We start from the raw sequence: 24574 nt of genomic DNA, 5'->3' as shown, positions 1-24574 counted from the left end.
TATGTTGAACCAATGTATTTGACTAGTTGGGAGTTCAGCAGCAGACTGCATCAACAAGCTCTCTCCCTTTCTGCCCTTCTAACTTCAACCTGTAAGCATCTGCTTCTTTTTAAACTGTGTTTTAAGGGGGTTTGCTTACTGGGACTGTTGTGTCAGCATAATTAAGTATGGTTTGGATAGTTTGAGTTCTGTAGGGGTTCTTCATTCCAACCTCTGTGTTTCATTGTGTAATTATGGGAATTTCTGTCTGTTTTAAACCTGGTAGTTAACCTAGCTATCTTACTCTGGGTAACTTTCATTGTAACTTAGCAAAACAAATTGCAAAGATATCATCTAGGCTGCCTGCTTAAAAATGTTTTGAGTGGTCTGGGCGAGTCCATAACAGATTAGGGGCTCTGTGGGATTTTAAATAGCCAGTGGTAGGTGCTAGTTTCTTTATTTCAGGTGTTGTCTTGGTTGGGTGGACAAAGCTTGGGATAGAAATGGCTCTTTTAGTTGCCAAAGGGTTTCTGGATGTGGATGCAGGTACTTTGGGAGTTTTGCAAAAAGTGAATAAGACTTCTTTGTCCCCCTCAAGGGTTAATTTTTTTACCCTGTGGTAAGTTATCCTTATGATCTTCACTGAGATCTACCTTTCCCTTTCCACGTGAGGATTTCTCTTTGCCCCAGTCTCTAGCCCTCATGGACTGAAATTGATTCTGGAAGTCAAACCGTGTTTTAAGGACCAGCTCATAATCATCAGCCACTTCAGTTGCTAACCTTGCTGTTTTAACTCTCTGCTCTTCCACATGAGTTTGCACTACTTTAGGTAGAGAATCTTTGAATTCCTCTAAAAGAATGACCTCTCTAAGGACATCATAGGTTTGCTCGATTTTTAAAGCTCTTATCCATCTTTCAAAATTACTATCTCTGATCCTTTCAAACTCAATGTAGATCCTTAGATTCCTCAAACGTTGTCTATAGGCTTCTGATACAAGCTCATACGGACGTAAAATGGCTTTTTTCACCTCCTCATACTCCCCAGATACCTCCTCTGAGTGTGATGCAAATACCTCACTAGCCCTACCTAAAAGTTTTGTTAGATAAAAAAAAAACAACATTGCCACTGTCCACTGCATTTATTTAGCCACCTTTTCAAAGGAGATGAACAAACCTTCCACATCCTTCTCATCACATTTAGGCAATGCTTGAAATTACTTGAACAGTTTCTCACTCGGCTTCTGACTATCAGGGGCTTGCTCCACCTCACTAAGCCTACCCTCAGCCTTTATCTCCAGCCTTTTAAGCTGGACTTTCCTTTTTAAGTGTCAGGTTTTGAAGTTCAAACGCTCTCTCTTTTCCTTTTTCTGCTCTCTCCTTTTCCCTCTCTTCTGCTGCCCTCTTTTTCCCTCTCTTCTGCTTTTAATCATAACTCAAACTGTTTCATTTCTGCTGCCCTTTCCTTATCTCTCGTCTCTAACTCATTTGCAATCGAAGTCTTGCTATCTCTATTGATTCTGATGGATTCTGCAGCAAGTTTGAATGCTGAGCTACTGCTGTAATTATCTCTCCTTTCCTCACTGAAGCAGGCAGCTCCAAATGCAGCTTCTCTGCTAATTCTCTGCTTCTCTGCTAATCGGAAAAGTAATCTTGACACCCGCACCAACCAAACTGCAACCCTCCTCCCACCCCTCCAGCTGAACACTTTAACTCCCCCTCCCACTCTGTTGAGGACATGCAGGTCCTGGGCCTCCTCCATCGCCACTCCCTCACCACCCGATGCCTGGAGGAAGAATGCCTTATCTTCCACCTTGGAACCCTTCCACCCCAGGGCATCAATGTGGACTTCACCATTTCCTCATTTCCCCTCCCCCCCTCCTTATCCCAGTTCCAACCTTCCAGCTCAGCACCGCCCTCATGACCTGTCCCACCTGTCAATCTTCCTTCCCACCTATCCAATCCAGTCTCCTCTCCGACCTATCATCTTTACTCCCACCTCCACCCACCTAGTGCACAATCAGCTACCTTCTCCCCAGCCCCACCCCCCGTCACATTTATTTCTCCACCCCCCCACCCCAGGTTTCCAGCCTCATTCCTGATGAAGGGCTCTGGCCTGAAATGTCGATTTTCCTGCTCCTCAGATGCTGATTGACCTGCTGTGCTTTTCCATTAACACACTCTCAATTCTCCTCAGTCTAGGAAGAGCATTGGAGCTGGCTGGTCACAGCCCATGTACTGTGCCTGTGTAAATAAAGGAGTGATTTGGTGATGAGATACTGGCTTTTGTGAAGTTATTTCAGTCTACATCTACTCATATTTCCAATGTTCACTTGTCCAAGTGACAGGAGCAGTGTGAGTTATAAATGATTGTTTAATGGATAGGTTATTTACAATCGATTAGCTCACTTGGCCAGACGGCTAATGCAGAGTGATACCAACTGTGTAGGTGCAATTCCTGTGCTAGCTGAGGTCACTAAGAAGGATGCTCCTTCTCAAAGTCTCCCCTAGGGTTAAACCATTACCAGTTGTGTCTCTCAAATAACAGAGCAGCAGTGTAGGCTGGTAGGAGCATGGTAATAATTCATAAAACCTTTGGCATCAATTCAATGAATACATTCATTTTGAATTTGTGAAAGAGCATTTAGATAAAGGCAAAAGTAAATCTCTCCACATATCTGTCCAACTTACAGGAGGTCCAGGTGGTCCGTAATCACCTGGAATCCCATGCTCACCAGGAGATCCAGCATTACCCTAAAAAAAGAGCAAAGACAGCAGGCTATTTAATTTTAGCTCTCGACAGATCACCTCATTTATCATTTTGTGATGAGTAGCCCTGCTTTACTTGTATACTGTTGATATAATTCTATAATTTGCTGCAAGATCCAATTGGATGACTTATTAAAGAGGTAGTGTGACAACTTTTCAATTGTTCAAAATTCTCTTCGTTCTCATCTTTTCATCATGTAAGCTACGAATCTGTTCTGGCACAATGCAGAACCAGGCAGTGAAAATGATTAAATGGAAATAAATAATCTTGAGCGTTTTTAAAATTCCTCAGGTGGGACTGGATTGGGTTGGGATATCTGGTCGGCACGGACAGGTTGGACCGAAGGGTCTGTTTCCGTGCTGTCCATCTCTATGACTCTATTTTGTTAAAAGAATGCACAAGCGTCTTTGATCAATTAAATGTTTTTAATGGAACATCTACCCTTGTTCCTCTTGCTCCCTTGGATCCGGCATTGCCTGATTGACCAGGTTCGCCAATTTCTCCCTGAAACAAAAAGCATTGAATGAAAATCAGGACTTTTCTTATCACACAACAGGAAAACCTAGAACTCTTTTGAAATATTGTCGATACCTGAAGTCCAGGGCTTCCGATGCCTCCTCCGTCCCCCTGAAGGATTAGAGGAGAAACAAAGACAGTCAAAACTAAGTTGTAAAGCTCTTTCAGCTCGTATCATTGAAAAGATAACAACAAAATTAGATATTCGCATTATCACTTGAATGGTTAAGGAACAAAATGTTAAAGATAAATTATTGAAGACAAAAATGATATGAATCACCAATGGCATAGAGGTGATTAGAAACGATGATTAAAATACTTAACAGCAGCAAAACATAGGGCTGTTTTAAAATGCATTTCCAATGAACGATTTTTTGTGTTAACTGCATGCAGTCTTACAATACCTCTAAGTCCATCTTTGGAATTAATAGCTAGATTGGATTCCAATTGATTCTTAGTTCACGCTCCAGGGCAGATCACAGAAATTATAGCAAGCCATCAGCCCCAGAGCTTCCCTCTATTATAATTAGATCATGTTTTGTCTGCATTTTAGTTTCATCAAGTATTTTTGATTCATGATCCCTGGATACATTTTGTTTCTTATATCACCCTGAGTAATATTAATAGAATAAAAGCATAGTGTAATTTTCCCACTGCTACTTGTTATGTATTCAACTCTATCTCATCGACTCTTTCACTGTTGCTAAATCATTAATCTTATCAGAATTCCAGCCCTGGATGAGCAGAAATGGTCTCTTATTAACTATTGGGAAACTGAATCGCTTGTTTTTGATCCCTGCTCCAAAATCTACTTTCTAGCCACCAACTCCACCCCTCTCCCTGTGTCAACTATCTGGTTCAACCAGATTATCTGCAAGCTTGATGTCATGATTGTTGACACCAAGGATAGCTTCAGACTACCTAATTAATCAACCACTAAGACCATTCATTTCCACTTCCAAAACTTTTCCTAACTTTGCCTCTTGGTCAAGTGTTGAAATCCTCATTTGTATCTTCGTTAGCTCCAGACTAGATTATTCCAACTCACTACTGCCTTGTCTCCTACATTGTACATTTTGTAGACGAGATCATTCTAAACTCTGCTGTTTCAGCCTTACTGAGCATCAAACATCTTTCACCTATCAGACTGGCACACACCTCCTTATATTCACTCCCCTTGAACAGCCTAACACTAATTTTAAAGTCATTCCCAGGTGTTGGTCATTTATCTGTCCTCTCATGGTCCTTGGTCATCTTAAACTTCACAATTGGATTATGCTTTAGTCTTGCATATTCACAGGATGAGTAATCGGAATTTTGTTCACCAAATGTGATCATCAACCAATCCACACTACTGCATTGGCGGAAGGGCATTAACCATGTGCCACATTCTGCTTGAAATGAACTTTAGAAGTTCGGGAATAAATTAAAGTAAATTTCTGGGGAAATCCTGTCTAGAGACTGGTTTCTTATTCACTTCAAGTGGGATATAAGATCTGAAACTGAATGCATAGTGAATTAAGATTCTTAACGGAACCTTATGGTTGAGATGAATGAGTGATTCAGCTGTGATAGGTATTTGCAATCTGTATCCATATTCTTCTCCACTTTTGCATAGTGAATAATGTTCCAACCTCAAACAAATTAATTACTCAAACAGAACTCATGTAATCCTGAAAATGACCTTACATGACTCAGCAAGTGACCTTATCCTTGATTTGACCAGTCATAGTGAACATATTCAATAATTTTCTGAGATTTTAGCAGGGCTGCTGCTTTCCTCGCCTCTCATGGGAGTACAGGGGAATCTCGATTATCCGAATACCAATTATCCAAAAATCAGATTATCTGAAGGAGATCTTGAGGTCCCGACAGAAACATTACATCAAAGATGTGTTTCCAACAGTGATCACATCTGCTGTTTACAGTGATTAAACAGGCACCGTCTCCAAATGACTGACCGCCCGACCTCTCTCTCGCTCCACACATGCTCTGGATGTACTGTAAAAAGGTGCAGTAAAATGTTGTGTGTGTGTGTGTGTGTGTGTGTGTGCGTATGTGCACATGCGTGTGGCAGCAGTCCTGTTGTTTGTGAATAGTCCGGCTGCCCCGGAGAGGGGCGGGTGTGCATGGGGTTGGGGGGTGGGTTGGGGAGGAAGTGTTAGCGGTGGGGGTTCATGCGCTTTGTGCTGGGGGTGGGGGCAGTGTTGGACAGGAATGGGGGGAGAAGGGCGGTGTTGGATGGGGTTAGGGGTGGTGTTAGAGGGGTTGGGGCAGGGGAGGTGTTTGATGGGGTTGGTGGCGGGGGCGGTGTTGAACAGGGTGGGTGGTGGGGGGGCGGTGTTTGGTGGGGTAGGGGCTGGTGTTGGACATGGTTGTGGCAGGGGCGGTGTTGGACTGAGTTGGGTGAGGTGTTGGGCGGGTGGGTGTTGGGGTGCGGTTTTAGATGGGGTTGGGGGTGGAAGGGCGGTGTTGGGTACATGGGCGGTGTTGGGCATGATTGGGGGCGGCGGGGCAGTGTTGGAAGGGTTTGGGGTGGGGGTGGTATTGGAAGGGGTTCGGGGTTGTGTTGGAAGGGGTTGGGGGAATGGTGTTGGACAGGGTTGAGGATGAGGGGACAGTGTTGGGCAGGGTTAGGGGCGGGGCGGTGTTGGGCAGGGTTGGGGGTGGAGGAACGGTGTTGGTCAGGGTTGGGGCGGGGCGGTGTTGGACAGGGTTGTGGGCGGGGGCAGTGTTGGGCAGGGTTGGGAGCGGGGGCATGGTGTTGGTCAGGGTTGGGGGCGGGGGCATAGTGTTGGACCGGGTTGGGGGCTGAGGCAGTGTTGGACAGGGTTGGGGCGGGGGCGGTGTTGGACCGGGTTGGGGGGCTGGAGTGGTGTTGAGCAGTGTTGGGGGTGGGTGCAGTGTTGGAAGGGGTTGGGGGCGGGGGGGTGGTGTTGGAAGGGATTGGGGTGGGGTGTGGTGCTGGACAGGGTTGGGGGCAGGCGGCGGTGTCGGACTGGGTTGGGGCGGGGCGGTGTTGGACAGAGTTGGTGCAGGGGCGGTGTTGGACAGGTTTGTGGGCGGGGTGGTGATGGGCTGGGTTGGGGGCGGGGGCGGTGTTAGACAGGGTTGGGGGTGGTTGCGGTGTTGGGCTGGGTTGGGGCGGGGGGACGGTGTTGGACACGGTTGGGGCGGAGCAGTGTTGGGCAGGGTGAGGGCGGGGAAAGTGTTGGGCAGGGATGGGGGCGGGGGCGGTGTTTGGACGGGGTTTGCCGGCAGGGGCAGTGTTGGGCAGGGTTGGGGGCGGGGGGGCGGTGTTGGGCAGGGTAGGGTACAGGGGGGACGGTGCTGGACAGGGTTGGGGGCGGGGCGGTGGGCAGGGTTGGGGGCGGGGTGGTGTTGGACAGGGTTGGGGCAGGGGGATGGTGTTGGACAGGATTGGGGCGGGGGCGGTGTTGGACAGGGTTGGGTGCGGGGGCGGTGTTGAGCAGCGTTGGGGGAGGGGGCAGTGTTGGGGGCGGGGTGGTGTTAGATAAGGTTGGGGACAGGGGCAGTGTTAGACAGGGTTGGGGCGGGGGGTGTTGGGCAGGGTTGTGGGACAGGGGGCGGTGTTGGAAGGGGTTAGGGACAGGGGTAGGGTGTTGGGCAGGGGCAGTGTTGGATGGGGTTGGGGGCAGGGGGCAGTGTTGGAAAGGGTTAGGGGCAGGGGAACGGTGTTGGGCAGGGTTGGGGTGGGGGTGGTTTTGGACAGTGTTGGACGGGATTGGGGGTGGGGCGGTGTTGGACAGTGTTGGTGGTGGGAGGGCAGTGTTGGATGGGGTTGGGGGTCAGGGGGCAGTGTTGGGAGCGGTGTTTTGCAGGGTTGGGGATGGGGTGGATTTGGGCAGTGTTGGGGAGGGGGAGGTGTTGGACTGGGGGCACTGTTGGGCAGGGTTGAGTGCAGGGGGTGGTGTTGGGCAGGATTGGGGGGTTGGGGGCAGTGTCGGGCGTGGTTGGGTGTGGGGAGGCGGTATTGGGCAAGGTTGGGGGCAGGGTGCGCTTTTGGGCAGAGCTGAGGGTGGGAGGTGGTGTTGGACAGGGTTGGTGCCACGCTGAACCTTTGTTTACAGAGTGCAAAAGCAGGTGAAGGGTTTGTAAAGTTCACCTCCATGTCCATCTCCTGCCTATTCTTTGTAGAGAAGGAAGCCTCGCCCATGGGGCAATTGATACCCTTAAGTGGGGGTTATGTTGGACTAACTAAAGGTTACTCACTAGTCTACACCCAACTGCCAATGGACGTTTTCCCATGGTCCATATCAAGTGTCCAGGTTGGCAGCTAAGTTAGAAAGCGGTATATCCTACTTGGGCATCTTGTGTCTGATGCACCAACATGCCCTATTGAACGGGATGCAACAACCAACACCCCCCCCCCCCCCCCCCCCCCCCACCTCTCCTTTTGATCTGTCAACAGGTCCCAGCAAGACCCCAGACATACGTAAACGATTAGGCTCCATCAGTTTCTTCACTTCAGGATATTATTCCCACTAGTGCTGCTGGGACAGGAACATTACATGCTATTGACTGGCCAGAGCAGACAGAGATAGGAACTCCTCTCCGGCAGCAGCTTTTAGGTCAACATCTCAATGGTCTTTCAATAGCTGTGGGGCTAGTCAGCTAAGTACACATGAATTTGTCATAGACCTTTCCAACAGGGTTCAGGGACACCAACCCTAAGTTAAAATTCAGCACATAATACCTGAACTATCCCTCATAAGGAACTCACCTTCCTTCAAACATTTAAAATTATTCTTTTGAAAATATTTATCCATTTTCCTTTTTTATGCTTTCTGTTCATGCTACTATTTCTGGTCTGGAAAAGTAATCAATTTGACATCAGACGTCAGGAGAGCATACTGACCTTTAATATTTTCTTCTGTATTCATATCTTCAATGTTATTGAAAAAGAAAAATTCTTTCTCAACAGTGTCACTTAAGAATGCCACCAACAGTAGTCATGATTTCGAGATGCTGGTGTTGGACTGGGGTGGACAAAGTTAAAAATCACACAACACCAGGTTATAGTCCAACAGGTTTATTTGGAAGCACTAGCTTTCGAAGTGCTGCTCCTTCATCAGGTGGTTAGTGATCAAGAATATTGATTCAGGCAATGGGACTTGCATGTCTGTTTCTGCATCTACTACCAATCCCCATATTTCAGCAATAAGGCAGCTATTTACCACCCTGTGCACTGACTAACTATTCAACCAATGTGCCACAGGAGGATGTGATGTTATAGTCCCAATAACGTTTCAGCAAATTACTGGTCATATTTTCCATTTGTCAATAATATAGTCTGTTACCTTTCTTCCCTTTATTCCTGGAGAACCAAATCTACTTGCACCATCCATGCCCTGTGTGACAAAGAATATGTTCATCATAATTTGTTAGTAAATATTCAACCTCAATGTTGATGCACATAGGTAATGAGGTCATTGACTACATTGTGTGATGGAATTAAACAGGTGCATCTCTCATAGACCTTTATTTCTCTGACTTCAATGAAAGGATCCCAATTCATTACGATTCATTATACATCACTGCAAAAGGCAAAAATTACCCTCAGAGGATCAAGATCCAGTACAATAATTCGAAGAGAGTGCAGAAGTCTGGAGATAATTGGGCCAGATCACATTCTGCCCTTACTTTTACACATACACGATAATTTTCTGAGGGAGCTATAATAATGGAACCTTACTTTGTATACTTGCTGATGATTCCATTTTATTGCAGGTTATCAGTGAGGTTGGGGAGTTCTTTAAGATCAAGACTATTTCTCACTTTGCTTTTAAGAAATTGTTAACAAAACAGAAGCTTACCGGACTCCCCCGAGGTCCTGCCTGTCCTATGGTGCCTTTGATGCCTGGATTTCCATGTAGACCCTATTGAATGCCCAAAAGACTGATTAGTAAAACCCTTTCCTACTCCGTACACATGTGCAGAAGTGGACATTACCTATTTCACTCCAATTAGTAGGTACATCCAAAAACATATCTCATCAAAACCATTCCATGTAATGCAAGTAAACACTCAATCTGAACTGTTCCCAACCATAAGGAAGTCTTCCTTGAACACAGTATGCAATAATTTACTCTTTTAGTATGTTTAAAATGTTTATTAACGTAGCGACTGATTTTGGTCTAGTAATGGGTGATATGTGATACTACAATTTTAGACAGGAGGCCAAGATCAGTTCTCCACAATTGTATTGGAAGAAATGAAACAGCAACTGATTCTTCAGATCTGCCTAGTGGATTAAAGGTAGAGTTTGTTAGTTAAGTTTTTTCTAACATTAATGCCTGTGTTTGATATAGCCCTCACTGGGTTGAAACAAGAGAAACCAAGACTACGCTTTCTTGAATTTTCTTTGAACAAACTGAATGGATGGAAAACCATTTGAAGGGTCAAATCTCTGCTTTGTCCCATCCATGAAGATCCAATTTTGGTTTCCAGTCTTTAATTTTGAAAATCCTCATTATCTGTGACTGGACCATGATTTTTTTCTTCTGCATTGAATTTGGAATTTTGGGCTGAAGGTAGTGAAGAGATTTAAAAATTTTGCCTCAATATGATGAATGTGTGGGATTGACCAATGGAAACAGGGGGAGTAGGTGGCCCCAGATAAGTTGAGATTCACTAAGTACTTGGAAGCAAACTGATTAGAGGTGACAACGTAATGTCCTCAACACTGGGCCATCGACTGAAAGGAATAGCTTCATGTCCTTTTATACTTTCCTAATTCCTTTATGGCATTTACTCACTGTGCTTACAGTAGGAGAAACAACACTACAAGTTTATATGGAATTTTAAGGAGAAAGTGAGGACTGCAGATGCTGGAGATCAGAGCTGAAAATGTGTTGCTGGAAAAGCGCAGCAGGTCAGACAACATCCAAGGAACAGGAAATTCGATGTTTCGGGCATTCCTGAAGAAGGGCTTATGCCTGAAACGTCGAATTTCCTGTTCCTTGGATGCTGCCTGACCTGTTGCGCTTTTCCAGCAACACATTTTCAGTATATGGAGTTTTAACCCAACAAAAGGACATTGCATCCTTACAGGGATGAGATTTCCAAGCAGGATAAAGGAGTTCTGGTCACATAAATGCCAAAACACAATCGAATTAACTCCAAAGCTTCCTTTATTTTTACAACAGGATCTCCAGTTGGAAACAGGTCTGTTTGAAATACTGATAATATGCTGTAACATGTCTATGGAATCATAAAGCGTATTTTTCTAAAATGATGGATTAGACTGGATTAAAACTGAAAGTACACTTACAGGACGTCCTTTAGCTCCAGGATTTCCATCTATTCCATCAAGACCAGAAATTCCATTTGGACCCTGTTAGTAATTAACAGACAAAAATACTGCTCAACCTTCAGTGCATTATGAAATTATTTATTTTTATCTTAAAAGTAGGTAGTGAACATACATCTGTTGCCAATTCTGTTTTGCTCTTGGCAATTAAAAGATACACAGAAAGGGTATGTGAACTGGAGAAAGACCAAGTCAGGTCAGTGGTGTCCACTGCTGATCTCCAGAAGTAATTTTCAGCAACCTCAATTTTTTTTGGAATTATGATTTGTAATACAGTTGATTGGTTATCAAGCAGCTTGTACAACTTTCAAAATAATTAAAGTAGAATCTGAAAATAAGTTAGTTCATTTTTGTATTATAGGCAAATCAGTTTTTTGTTCTGTTTTCATAAGTACTCAGGCATTGGAACTAACTTGTGCACAATCTTGGGGTAAACTAAAATATTGAAAACTCACCTATCTGTCCCTATCTGCATATTGATTCATCCATTATCTATCAAATGACTGATGGTTTAAGAGATATTCCTAATCCTCCATGAATAAACAGTGACTGTGCTAGCTTGATACCAACAGTGATTAGTTGAATATGCAAACCTCAAGGCTGGTGTTGGTGCTACCTGGAGCAGAGTTAGAACCATGCCCAATGCATTTGCACTGGACCCTGAGCCAGTCAAGGACCTCTGGAGAAATGTCACTGTAATGCAGAGACCCCCAAATCAAAATTTGTCCGTGCCATCTTGACCTTTAGTGCTATTCAGAGATTAAATCAGTGGACATGAGTCAAAATGTGAGGCCAGCATGTTAGGTGGGGTGACAAGGCTGCTCATTCTGGCAAGGTGATGTCGTCCTTGAATCTTTTTCAGAGGGGTTGTAAACGACCCAGACTCTGAAAAGTCTGAGAGTTAGGATAGATTTTAGGGTCCATTTATTTAAATCTAACAGATAGTGCCACAGGAAGAAGGCTTTCAAGTTTTTAAAAAAACTTGCCTAATGAAAGGGGAGTGGCCAGTTTAGCAGCTCTGACAGGTCAGCAGCAGTGTTTATGAAGAAAGGCTGCTGGGGCAAGGTCAGGCTGGACTCTCTCTCCTTCTAACTTCAAGCCTGTAAACCCTTGTTTGATTTTACCTTTTGTGCCAAGGGGTGTTCATGGGGATTGTTGCAAGTATTTCGGGACAGTCTGTTGGGTTCAAATAGGACAAGTTATTTGGTTTTCTGTTTTCTGCTCTTTGTGTTTCATTCAGTAATCTTGTAAATAAATTCATTTTTTGTTTAAAACTAAGTAGTCTGACCAGTTGATTCTCTCCTGAAATATTCACTATACACTTGCTGAAATCATATAGCAAAGTTAGGGTCTGGGCTACCTAATTGAAATGTTTTGAGGGGCCTGGCCTCATCCATAACAGTGATAACTAATATCAGGGAGAAACTTTTAATTTTTAATTCCAAGAGATAAATAATGCCTCCATATTAGCAGCAACTTAGAATTAATGACAATAGAATCCCAGTTGGCACCTTGGTGAACAGGAATGACATTTAGAAAAAACATTTCTAAGAAGGCCTCAGGATGAGACAGAATTGGAAGAACATTGCGAAAGGAAGAGAGGGCAACATCTGGTTTGAGCTTGATTGTTTACACCCTGTCTAGCTGAAGGAGATTAACCTATGACAGAGAAGGGGCATCTGTTTTATTGTTTGTGTCTGAAGGAAGACAGGAATGTGGATAATGAGATGCTAACAGTGCAAAGATAAGTAACTTTTCTGTATGCTTCACTGTCTTGCTTTGGTCTAGTAACTAAGGCAGATCTCTACCTGCGTAGCTCAAATAAGACCATGAGGCATAACACATTCTCACCACCTTCAGGAAGGGTAAAGGTCCACTCAGTAATGTTATGGGGCTTCTCAACATTATCGCCAGACTCTCACAGCAAGTTATTCCCCATCAGGTAGTGCAATAATTGTAGCAAGCAGCTATCAACTGTAATGAGAAGCAATTTAAGAAATAGAAATAGTGCTGAAGAATAGCCAAACCAGATCAGCAAATAACTGAGAAAGTAGTGGTTTGGAATTGTTTCCACTCCCAAACATTATTTTGAAGTTTCAGGAATATATAGCCTGGGAGAGGGAATAATGAATGCATTTCAGTGTTGATGCCAAATCTTGTTATAAACTACAAAAGCTGACCATATATCATTAGCATTTCTGATTTACTTCCCATGGAGTGGCTGTTGTGACAGAGAGTGACAGACTTTGGAACATGTTCAAAATATAATGTAAAGTCACTGAAGGCAGAACTAAGGTCATTGTGAAGAACATTAACATCTTCACAGGAGAAAAGCAATAGAATGGGAGGGGTGATCAAAGGTTTCTTTATCCAAACAGAGAAAATGAAAATAAAGGAGGGTTGAGTCTAGAGGCAAATGTGCTTCAATACAAATACAAGACAGACATTAATACAGCAGAGAGATCTCAAGGGTTTTGACAACTGGCCTGATCATGGGATTGAAATCATGGCCATGTGTATGGGTGAAGGAGTCAGTGTAGGGAACGATTTGCTGAACGCAAGGACAGGAAGATCATTGATAGCAGAGCAGGGAAAATTTTGATTGAGTTTGAATTATCCAATGCCTCAGCTAGAACACATTTAGTAAAAGGAGCTAATATTACAAGGCATGTGACCATAAGACAGTTTATAATATGAGGACCGTGCCTTTCTACTTGTCTCTATTTTTAATTGTGGACTGAAATAGGAAAAGAACTCAAAGATTTCTGCATTTCTTTTTGAAAACAAGTTGCCTGACATTCATTGTAAATACTGTTTACACAGCTGCTGTTTAGAGCAGGAATAGAAGGTGCAGATAAGCTGGAGCCAAGGATGTGTAGGATGGAGATTCAGCTGGAAACATATAGTTGGTTGGTCTATGGACTACTGACCAGTTTTTGATGACAAAGGCCTTCTGTTTGCCAACAACTATGTGATTGACTCTGAGGTAGCTGAACGGCTTAGGGCTGTGAACATGATCCAGAGCAGCTCAGGAGCTGTCTTGGATCTGTGCAACAAAATCCACTTTGAGCCTGAAGAAAACCAGTTCATAGTTCCTTCAACTGGCTGTGAATTTTAATGAACTAGTCAGAATTCAAAATTCAGTGTAAAGTCACTAAAGGTAAAACTAACAGTGAACTGCTCACCCTGTGCTTCCAGTAAACCAGTTAAAGCATGCAGAGAAGGAAGATGAAGAAGCAACATTCTGATCAGCTTGAGTCACCTCAGTAGTCTTGTGAACAGGAACCACCAGACCTCCTTTCCAGTCTGTCCTTTAGCCCATCATCACCTATGTTTTTTATTCTACCTGTGTGCTCATATATGGTGGGGTTTATAAATATGTTAGAGTTTTAATCAGTTCACAGTTGTTTACCTGTACAGTCAGTTAAGATATAATCTGATAGTCCCATTCTCATGCGATGTTGCGTTGTAAGAAAATTGCACAATAGCTGCCCCATTTAAACTAATGGAGCCGGAGTCGTGTTATAGGCAATAATGATAAGGAAAGTTTGCATTCTACAAATAATAGTCTAAGTTCTTCAATTGTGTTAAAGCCAATTTGCGTTGGAGGAAACCGGCATTATAGCAGAACCAACTATAGCTAGAGTCCATTTACACCTCTAGAAGGATGTACCAGCTATGGAGGGAGTATAATGTAGGTTTACAAGAATTAGAGGAGAAAGTGAGGACTGCAGATGCTGGAGATCAGAGCTGAAAATGTGTTGCTGGAAAAGCGCAGCAGGTCAGGCAGCATCCAAGGAACAGGAGATTCAACGTTTCGGGCATAAGCCTGAAGAAGGGCTTATGCCCGAAACGTCGAATCTCCTGGTCCTTGGATGCTGCCTGACCTGCTGCGCTTTTCCAGCAACACATTTTCAGCTTACAAGCATTATACCTAGACTTCAGGAGTTATTAGGTGAGATTATAAAATATAGGCCTATTTCCTTGAGAATTTATAAGGTTATGTGGTGATCTGATAGAAATCTTCAAGATATTAACAGGAAAAGATACAGAAGGCAAAGACAAAGTAACTCTACTGGCTGGAGATTCTAGAAGGGGCATAGTCTAAAACTCATGGGCAGATTATTCAAAGAGATATCGCAAGCACTTCTACACACAAAGGGTGGGAGACGTTTGAACTCTTTTTCCATAAATGGAATTGATACTGGATCAGTTGTTAATTTCAATTCGGAGATAGATAAATTTTATTAAATGAATGTCTTGAGGTGTACAGGCCAAAGGTATGTACACAGAGGTAGGCCACAGATCAGCCATGACCTCATTGAATGACAGGACAGACTCGACGGGCTGAGTGGCCTACTCCTGTCCCATGTTTCCTATTTAATAAACAGTCATTCTTGTTAAGCACAGAAACCTGATCTGTGCTTTCTGTTAACCTTGGTGTAGAAATGAGATAAATTGGAGGATCTTTTGTGTTTTTTTTAGAAGTTTTAATTAAATTTAGTAATGATTCTGGGAATAGTGGGCTTTATATCAGTGTGCTACCCCAATGAGACATGGCAGTAAATGAATAATCATCAAAGTTTGTACTCCAGTCGTGACCACTAGCTGAAATCAGAGTGCAGGGCGATCCCCGTAACTGCAGAATCATTTCCCACTGTTTCACTTACCTGTAGTTTACTGTGGCCTGAACATATTATAGGGAACCTTCTGAAACCAGGGATGGGGGACTGCCAGGAAGGTAGGGTTTGAATGGGTTTGCTCCTGGCTATAGTTTTGGGCTTCCACGGTAGTTTAAGAATGATTCCCCCACTGGTACGGGGGGTGGGGGCACTGAATTTCAAACCTGTTTCAGATGGCAAAACCCATTCACCAATCTCAGTTCAGAATAGTCCTTGTCAAAATACTCTTGATGTGTTAAAGAGAGCCCACAACCTAACATGTAGAATTGATACAAGAGTCAAGATATTACTACCAAAAATAGGATTGCCAGAAGAGGCTCAGCTGAGCCAGTCACTGTGAATGAGGTGAGGCTTTTTTTGTAATTTAGTGTGCACTTAGGGGTGGAAACACACCTTAGAAGGATAACCACAGGCAGGCTTGAGAATCTGCACATATGGGAGAATCTGTCAATAAATAAAAGTAAAATAGTGCAGATGCTGGAGTTCGAAAGTGAAAAACCGCAAGTGTTGGAAATACTCAGCCTACCAGCATCTGTGGAGGGAGAAATGCTTTGAATTCAATATGAATCTTTGTCTGAACATAACTTCATGTGATCATGGGAGCAAGTAATACTTGGAAATGAAAGGGAAGAAAAGTGAACAGTATTTGTGGCTATTGATAGAAATTGGAGTGATTAGTGTATTTGCATGCTATCAGTGGTGTAAAAAGGTGAAAGAACACTGTGTTCTACTATTGATAGACTTGACCATTTTATCTGACTCAGATAGTTCCAGGGCAGACTCTGGAATTTGAATATGAGAGGGGAGGCATGGACTTGCGTCATCCGTATTGTCTTTGTCTGATAACGGCCCTGTGTAGCACTTTGGCATGTTTTACTCTCTTTAGCACACTACATAAATTTCAGACACCGGTTTTGTTTATGCAGCTTTTTTCACTGAAAGCATTAGGAACAACAGTCAATGTTTCTGTTCAGTATTTCCAACTGCTTTCCTCTGAACCCTGTGGCTAGGAATCTGAACCAACCTTGTTTACCTCATTTAACTGAATTGGGAGGGATAGTTTGGTCGTATCTGAAGCAAGTGGAGTGATTTGATATTTAGGATAGGGGCTACTGGAAACACAGAAGAGTGGCAGGGGTTCTGAACTTGTGTTGTTGACCTTTTTAAAAATTATTACTGACCAATGAGGAAAGAGTTCCTTCACTCGTGAAAAGATGTAAAGCATCTCATGGACTGAGCGCACACACACACAGTGGGAATCTCTCCAGTTTCCTTTAAGCTCAATTATTTTCTTCTCTTTTTGCATAATGCTTTAAACTTCTTGTTAATCAATAATAAACTATATTTCCTTTATGTCTCCCACTTGAACAACTTTCGCCTTTAACCCTACTCGTTGTGAAGTTCTGATCAGCAGCTATTCCTCTTGCTGATTACTCTGTAATAACGGGATGTATTAAATTCCCATCCATGAACATTAAATTGTGCTGTCCCCAAACACCTTTCAGTTATAACAAATCTCTTCCTGGTGTACACTGTGCAACTCTTCAGATCAAATCTGACGCCTGAATGAGTCAAATTTAATTTATTTAAGAATGAAAGTCACCAGATTTTCACAATTTCCGAACTGCTGTTTGTCATTTGCATTTTTCTTCCTTTCCCCATCTGCACTTAAGGGCCGAATCACTATTTTTCATTTCGGTTTCTCCATTATTCCACTGATGAACTTTTAATTCTAATAGAATTATACTGAAATGTTTTTGCAGGCCATTCAGCCCATTATCTCCTTTTCTGTAACTTGTGCCACCAGTGCAGCTCTCCTCCTTTATCCTCTGTTTTGTTCTAACTTTACTAAAAACTTAGTCCTATAACAATACTTGGCTCTGATGCATGGCATATAATCAAAGCACCATCACTTGTCTTGTCCTCTCGCGTAACTCATTTTTTTTAGATTAGACTTACAGTGTGGAAACAGGCCCTTCGGCCCAACAAGTCCACACCAACCCGCCGAAGCGCAACCCACCCATACCCCTACATTTACCCCTTACCTAACACTACGGACAATTTAGCTTGGCCAATTCACCTGACCTGCACATCTTTGGACTGTGGGAGGAAACCGGAGCACCCGGAGGAAACCCACGCAGACACGGGGAGAACGTGCAAACTCCACACAGTCTGTCGCCTGAGTCGGGAATTGAACCCGGGTCTCTGGCGCTGTGAGGCAGCAGTGCTAACCACTGTGCCACCGTGCTGCCCACAATTTGCTGTGCCTTTTCAACACATCCTCTCATTGTCATATTTCTTGAGCATTTAACAAGTTTCAGATAATACGAACCTGTTGACCTCTGTTTCCACTCCCACCTTTTTGACCTTTAGGTCCTGGAATCCCATGTTCTCCCTTTTAAAAGACAGAAAAATAAAATCAGATGCTGCTTATAAATTGAGATATTAGACACTAATTATACAGATAATTATCCACAGTCATTTTTCTTCTAGCTGTTCCGAGTTATTGTAATTGACAGTGAAATCCTGCTTTACTGATCATCCCACAGTTTGTGATTTATAATAATCAAAACAGAACAAATCCTGTTGAAAATCTCTGGCTTCAGATTTTGAGTTATGTGTAATAGTTATAAACCACAACACTGTAACAGCAAGCCAGGAAAGAATCCTATCAATAAATCAAACTCAACTAAGCAAATCATTCAAGTATTTATTTCACAATCTTTTCTGGCACAACCAGTCAGATTTTAAAATCCAAGAGAAAATCTTTAATTTGAGGAAGTGAACCAAGCAAGTTAATCAAAATAATTTTCCAAATGCCCTTTTCCTTATTCCTTTTTCTCCTACAACTTCAAATTTTGAGGGCAAAAAATAAGGTTTGTGACTTCAGGCCCTATTCCAGATTACCAATTATGATTGCCTCTGGACTGGTGCTTCACCTTTCCCAGAGCCTTCCTTGTTTTCAAGAGTCATTTCGATTTCAGCATTTGCAGGAGTCTCAGTGTGCCTCTACAGAAATTGTGGGTACTGCTCAAACCAATTTTTAGTGAGCCATTTTTAGACTCAAAATATTAGCTTGCTTTCTCTTCCTGGATGCTGCCTGACCTGCTGTGATCTCCAGCAGTTTTTGTTAGTCAACTTGTCCGTTATAGTCTATACTCTGCAGTTCAACTGCTACGTTCCAACCTAAGAAGCTATTGAACATATTTTTAAAATTCTGCCTTTCTTTACAGTGAATCCCTGATCATTACCCCTCACCAACACTCCCCACCCCCACATACACACAGACAGAATCTCTCCAAATTTCCTTTAAGCTCAATTAATTTGTTCTCTTTTTGTATCATGCTTTAAAGTTTTTGTTAATCAGTAATAAACTATTTTTCCTTTATGTCTCCCACTTTCACAACTTTAGCCTTTAACCCTATCGCTGTGCAATTCTGATCAGCAGCTTTTCCTCATGTTTTCCATTTGCAATCGTTCAATGTGCCCTTGAATTGAAGCAGACTGAACCTGTTGTTCCAGTCCCTCAGAAGTGCTCCAGTGTGAATGTTTTAGGGGTCCATACTAGTTTCTAACCCCACCCTCCTGTCCCGTCTTGGGAAAACAAATCAACTGACTTAAAACAAGACTGCCTTGCTCTAGAATGGACCCTGTGTCGCTTTAATGAGGAAAGGATCACATTTGTGCACCACGCGAGGTAGGTCCCATCCAGTCTCAGCTCAACAACAAGAATCTCCATGAGACGATATGATGGCATCTGGGGTGAGTTATGTTCTGGGCTTCCAGGTCAAACGAGATCAGGCAGCAAAGCTGTGTACATTATCTGGAGTTAATTTTTCAAAATTATATTAAAAACACATCATGCGATGAAACCAGCGAAGCAGTGGCAGTGTAACAGCAGGAATATTGTCACGGAATACTGATTGTCACCTGTGATCCTCGGATTCCCGGATCTCCTTTACGACCTGGCTTCCCAGGGATCCCAGATTGTCCCTTTGTGAGGAAAGAGGCCAGTTTTAATGGTGCGGTTTTTGATGGATTAATCTCTCAACAGAAAAACACACAATGTTGCTGCAAAATGATAAACTAGGCTTTCCACAGCCTGATCTCATAATGGTTAAATCAAAATCTTTAAATAAAACCATTAAATCTGAACACAAAGCCAGGGGAAATTGTGATTATTAAGTATCTAGAGGTTAAAAAAACACAGGTACTGTTTAAAACACACTGGGAACCCTGTTGCATATCCAATTCCAGCTATTACACACTCCAGGCTGAAGTTAGGGCCCTCGATTAGGACAGAGGCAAACTATATTTCCGTTAGTTCATTAAAATATAATTAATAACTAAACTTTTGGTGAAGCTTTTCATCTGGCACTTATTAGGATTATTTGACAAGAATATAAATTCCAGGGGAAAACTAGTCATCCAGGATAGTTTCTATCTTTTGATTTCAATTGAAAATAAATTGGCTATGGCAAAGTGCTCAGTAGTGTCCAGAGATGTGCAAGCTCAGTGGGGTAGCCATGGTAAATACAGGGTTATAGGTATCGGATCGGATGCTCTTTGGAGGGTTGTAAGCTGAATTGCCTCTTCCACACTGTAGGGATTGCATGAGAAGTTCATGTATGTCTTATAATATATGGCAAATCAATAATACTCATTTCATATAAAATTTCCCAAATTTAAACCCACTTCTAATGAAGGCACATCTGCAGTTACACTGCCAAACGTGCACATGTTTCATTAATGCACAGATACAAACAGAGCTGCATATCACATTATAAAAGTCTCTTTTGTATCTAGTACAAACAGAACCAAATAGCATTAACAGCACTAAAGCTAAGTAGTATATATCCACATAATGAGATGGTCAATTTACCTTCAGTCGCCTACAGTACAACTCCATCCAAAATAAAACGGATTTAAAAATGTTTGGGTAACCTGTTTTCATTTGGCACTTCGAAACTTACTCAAGAAGGCAACACTAACCTGCTTCTGTATTCTTTTATGAATCATTTGGTTCTGCTGTTCTCCTACAGGCTTGTTGTAGGCTGGGGTTACAAAGGATTGGTCACTGATGCATCAGTGGCTATCATGAATCATTAGCTCATGTAGTATTTGTGAACTGCAACTCTGAAATCACTTTAAAAAGCTGTAGCCTGTCCCTGTCAAGCCTATTCAATACTTAGAATTTAATGCCTTAAAATCAGTTTGGATTCAGAAATGTTAGAACACCTACAGCACAATATCAGGTTTTTAAATACTGCCAATGATGCCACACTGTGAAGAGTTAAAAATCACACAACACCAGATTATAGTCCAACAGGTTTAATTGGAAGCACACTAGCTTTTGGAGCATCGCTCTGAAAGCCAGTATGCTTCCAATTAAACCTGTTGGACTATAATCTGGTGTTGTGCGATTTTTAACTTTGTACACCCCAGTCCAACACTGGCATCTCCCAATCATGACACTGTGGAAAGTTATTGAACAAGTTGTGGACGTGGTTCATGATAATTAAGAGGTCTAACAAAGTATTGAGCTCAAATCTGGATTAGATTCAACAACATACTTAACAATTCTTGTTAACGTCATGTGACAAAATACAAATAAAAACACATATGGATCAATTTTTGAACCATGTAAAATGTCAAGATCAAATTCACCTTTGTGCCTAGCATTCCCCTTGGACCTTCTGGGCCCTAAAGAAAATTAAGAAAAACACATTAAGCTTATTTAATATGTAAAACAAAACACTTTGGCTGGGCAAGAGAAGTCATTTCTCCTTGTCCCAGTAGAATCAGAGAGGGAATTCAACAGTGTGAAAAATAAGATGTTCAAGCAAAATGACTGTACAGCAAGCAATCTGCAGTCACCAACTTATTGCCATCCTTCAATGACAGTGTAATGAGGAGTAGAATAACTAGATGAATAGGTTGCAGCCAGTGGCTTCCACTGAGTGAATGAACCAAAAAGAAAATGAAGCTTTTTTTTTATCCTTGCTATCTGGTAAAGAGGTTGGCTGCTAGTTATTGAAGCTGCCCAAAGAAGGTGGCTCTATGGTACAGTTGTAATCTGTGCCAGGAGGCCCGGGTTCAAATCCTGTTTACTTCAGATGCGTTAATAACATCTCTGAGCTGGGTCATTAAAAGCATCCAGAAACTGCCCAATTTTCAGCCTATTATAGACGAATTGTTCTACTGATGTTGTTGTTTTTTGCCAGATCACTTTCCACTCACTGAAGATAAGGAACTTACTGCCAAACACTTCAATCACTTTGCAATGCAACCAATATTAACTAAAGTTCTGACCTTCTTTGTTTGCACAAATGGACAGAAGTAAACATTTCTATAAAAGTACACAGATGTCTGGCAATCTGCAGCTGGGAAGTTGAGAGAGTTTATTCTGTACTGTAAATGTCTATAGTTCAAAGGGATTGAATTTTCTTGTAGTGCTCACTGGTAAGATTTTGTAAATGGGATTCATGGATCAATGGGATTCTTGATTATGCAAAGTTTCAACGAGACTCTGAATGTCTGATTGGCAACATGGCTGACTGCTGGCTCGTTTGGAGTTCTGGACTGTATTTGTGTCTGAGACATTGAGGAATTTGTGACTTTCTGCTATTGGCAGCTGGATATCAGGGTTAACCTGTCGTAACTGCCCTCTGGGCAATTAGGGATGGGCAATAAATGTTGGCTCAGCCACTGACACCCTCATCCCATATATGAATGAAAAATACTAGATAGCATATATGAGAAAAACTCTTTGCAAAGTCTGGGATTCACAAGAAGAGAATCTCTGTCTTTATAAAAATTTATGTCAAAGATATTTTTTCTTTTGTTTCAGGTAAGTAGTGGTAGGTATAAATGCAATTTATAGATGAAAGCGAGTTATTTGCTTCTTGATGCCAAAGATATGTTGATTGCAACATGTGATACGTCTTCTCACCTGTGGACCTGTGATCAGGTTTTAGTTCATTGACCTTCACCGAGACATTAATAAGCTAAAATCCATTTTCTTCCCCAGTTTTGTATCATTAATCTATTGTTCAAGGGGAACATGAAATAGGATCTAATCTTTGATCATTGGTTTCGTTCATGTTCTCTACAGTTTGGCAATTCTCAAGAGTCAAGTCCTGTTGTGTCCACCATGTATTCACTTCTCCGCAGGATTCTTCCTCCATATCCTCTTGCCGTCTGTGGCTCTAATGTTCACTCACTCATGCTTTTCTGGGGTAAATCTGCATACTGCATGTTTCACGCATTGTGCGTGTGCAGCCAACTCTTTTCATTGTTCACAGAAAATCACTTATCGTGACAATCTCCTAAAGCACTGTGTACACATCGTGGAAATTTATTGAATTTTTAACAAGGACAGAAGGAGTTTTGGCCCTGAGTTGTTCAGTTACTAGCCCATCCTTAACTGTTACATGAATACATACATCATTATCTCACTAAGGAGTAGATTCTCTTACTCGATTGCCTGTTGCACCGGCAAGTCCATTTTCACCAGGTTTTCCCGCCTCACCCTGAAAAATAAGGTTGCAGTGTTATTTGAGCTACATTCTAAAATCAGCATTTCCTCAGAATGTTATTCAAACAGGTGCCAACAGAAAGCTAACATAGTCCTTATTTTCTAAATTGCATAAAATAAATTCTTGGAACTTCAACGGGGACTGCTTCACAATCCCTAAAAAGCTGTATTTAGTTGCTGGTTTAACGTTTCATCAACTACTTTTCAGAACAAGTCAAACTGTGGAAAAGTTGCACAATTAGATATAGAAGCAGCAATGGGCCAGTCAGCCCATCAAGTCCGCCCTGCCATTCAATGAGATCATGGCTGTTGTGATAATCACCAACTCCACTTTCCTGCCTCTTCCCTATAAGCTTTTATTTCCTTATTGATTATCCGTCTGTCTCACCCTTGAATATTCTCATTGATCCAGCCATCTGTGGAAAATAATTCCAATGATTCAGAGGAGATGTTATAAACGCAGATAATAACTATTTCAGATCAATATTTGTCTCCCATTGAGTCATAACAGTATCTGCACAGTTACAGGGTCTGTTGAGATTGGACAATGTTAGGCCAATATTAGACATATTTTCTCAAAGATACCACTTGTGTCTTTCTCACTTGCTAATCGCACCCTGTAAATGTCTTTGTTCAAGAGTCTGTATAATCTGCTCTGAAATATCCTGATCAGATCAGAATGAGTAGCCACCTATATATCTTATAATTAACTTGTCAGGAACAAAAATTTCTGGTAGTTAAGAATAAGACTTTCAACAATCTCTTGCCTGAACCAGAATCATAAAATCCTCAGTGTGGAAATAGGCTATTTGGCCCAACAAGTCCACACCAACCCTCGCAAGAGTAACCCACCCAGACCCATTCCTCTACATTTACCCCAACCTACACAGCTCCAAACACTATGGGAAATTTAGCACAGCCAATTCACCTAACCTGCACATCTTTGGATGGTGGGAGGAAACTGGAGCATACACACTAAGAATGGGGAGAATGTACAAACTTCACATGTACAGTCACCCAAGGCTGGAATCAAACCTGGGTCCCCGATGCTGTGAGGCAGCACTGCTAACCACTGAGCCACCGTGCTGTCCACAGAATGTTGTGCATTTAACTTCCAGTCCAAAGATTTATGCTAGAATGTTAGCTGATACTGGGGAAATACTGAAGCCTCTATTTTGAAAATAGTACAGGAGCTTCTTTTCCCCTCCAACCATTTTAAGTTCATTCAGCAATTTACCAATGATGATCCCTTTCATTACACAGAAGAATACATTTGATGACTTTGCTGTCCAGGCACAGAGAAGTCTGCAGGAACTATTGTTGGAATTATAGATAAATCTCCACAGCACCGTCTGCTGTGATTCACTTGGCGTCTCTCTTAAAACGTCTGTGGATTTAAGTCCCAGTCTGGAGGTGTACTCAGAACATCCCAGACTTCCACTTCAGTTCAGTGCTGAGATTGTCTGAGGCACAGTCCTGTTAAATTGTTAAACTGAAGTCTTATCTACCATCTCAAGTGAATATAAATTACTTTATGGTGTTATTTTCAAGATGAATGGAGAAGGTCACCCTCATTTCTTGACTAGTATTAAAACCAATTATGTGGTTTCTAAGACATCGTTGATTGAGCACAAATTGACTTTTATTTTCCCAACGTTCTAAAGGCGCTGCATATCATTGGTTGTAAAGTACTTAGTGATGTTCTGAGATTGTGAACAATTCAATTTAAATACAAACATTTCTTTATTCAGTGCCTGAAA

General features: G+C 42.2%; 1 protein-coding gene across 1 annotated transcript in view; it reads right to left on the bottom strand.

Annotated features, from left to right (window-relative positions):
* LOC132832331 (collagen alpha-6(VI) chain-like) overlaps positions 1-24574 on the bottom strand; it is a 182892-nt gene that overhangs the window by 32446 nt on the left and 125872 nt on the right. Inside the window, exons 28-37 of the mRNA XM_060850253.1 lie at positions 22756-22809; positions 20945-20980; positions 19208-19270; positions 17610-17672; positions 10557-10619; positions 9100-9162; positions 8584-8634; positions 3338-3373; positions 3188-3250; positions 2668-2730 (exon numbers count right to left, since the gene is read on the bottom strand). Coding sequence (XP_060706236.1) covers positions 2668-2730; positions 3188-3250; positions 3338-3373; positions 8584-8634; positions 9100-9162; positions 10557-10619; positions 17610-17672; positions 19208-19270; positions 20945-20980; positions 22756-22809 — 555 coding nt within the window. The remainder of the gene's footprint in view (positions 1-2667; positions 2731-3187; positions 3251-3337; positions 3374-8583; positions 8635-9099; positions 9163-10556; positions 10620-17609; positions 17673-19207; positions 19271-20944; positions 20981-22755; positions 22810-24574) is intronic.

The sequence above is a fragment of the Hemiscyllium ocellatum genome, chromosome 34 (genome assembly GCF_020745735.1).
Source record: "Hemiscyllium ocellatum isolate sHemOce1 chromosome 34, sHemOce1.pat.X.cur, whole genome shotgun sequence".
In the NCBI taxonomy this organism is placed as follows: Eukaryota; Metazoa; Chordata; class Chondrichthyes; order Orectolobiformes; family Hemiscylliidae; genus Hemiscyllium; species Hemiscyllium ocellatum.
Note: the sequence above shows the minus strand (reverse complement) of the source record. Positions and strands in the feature narration are given on the sequence as shown.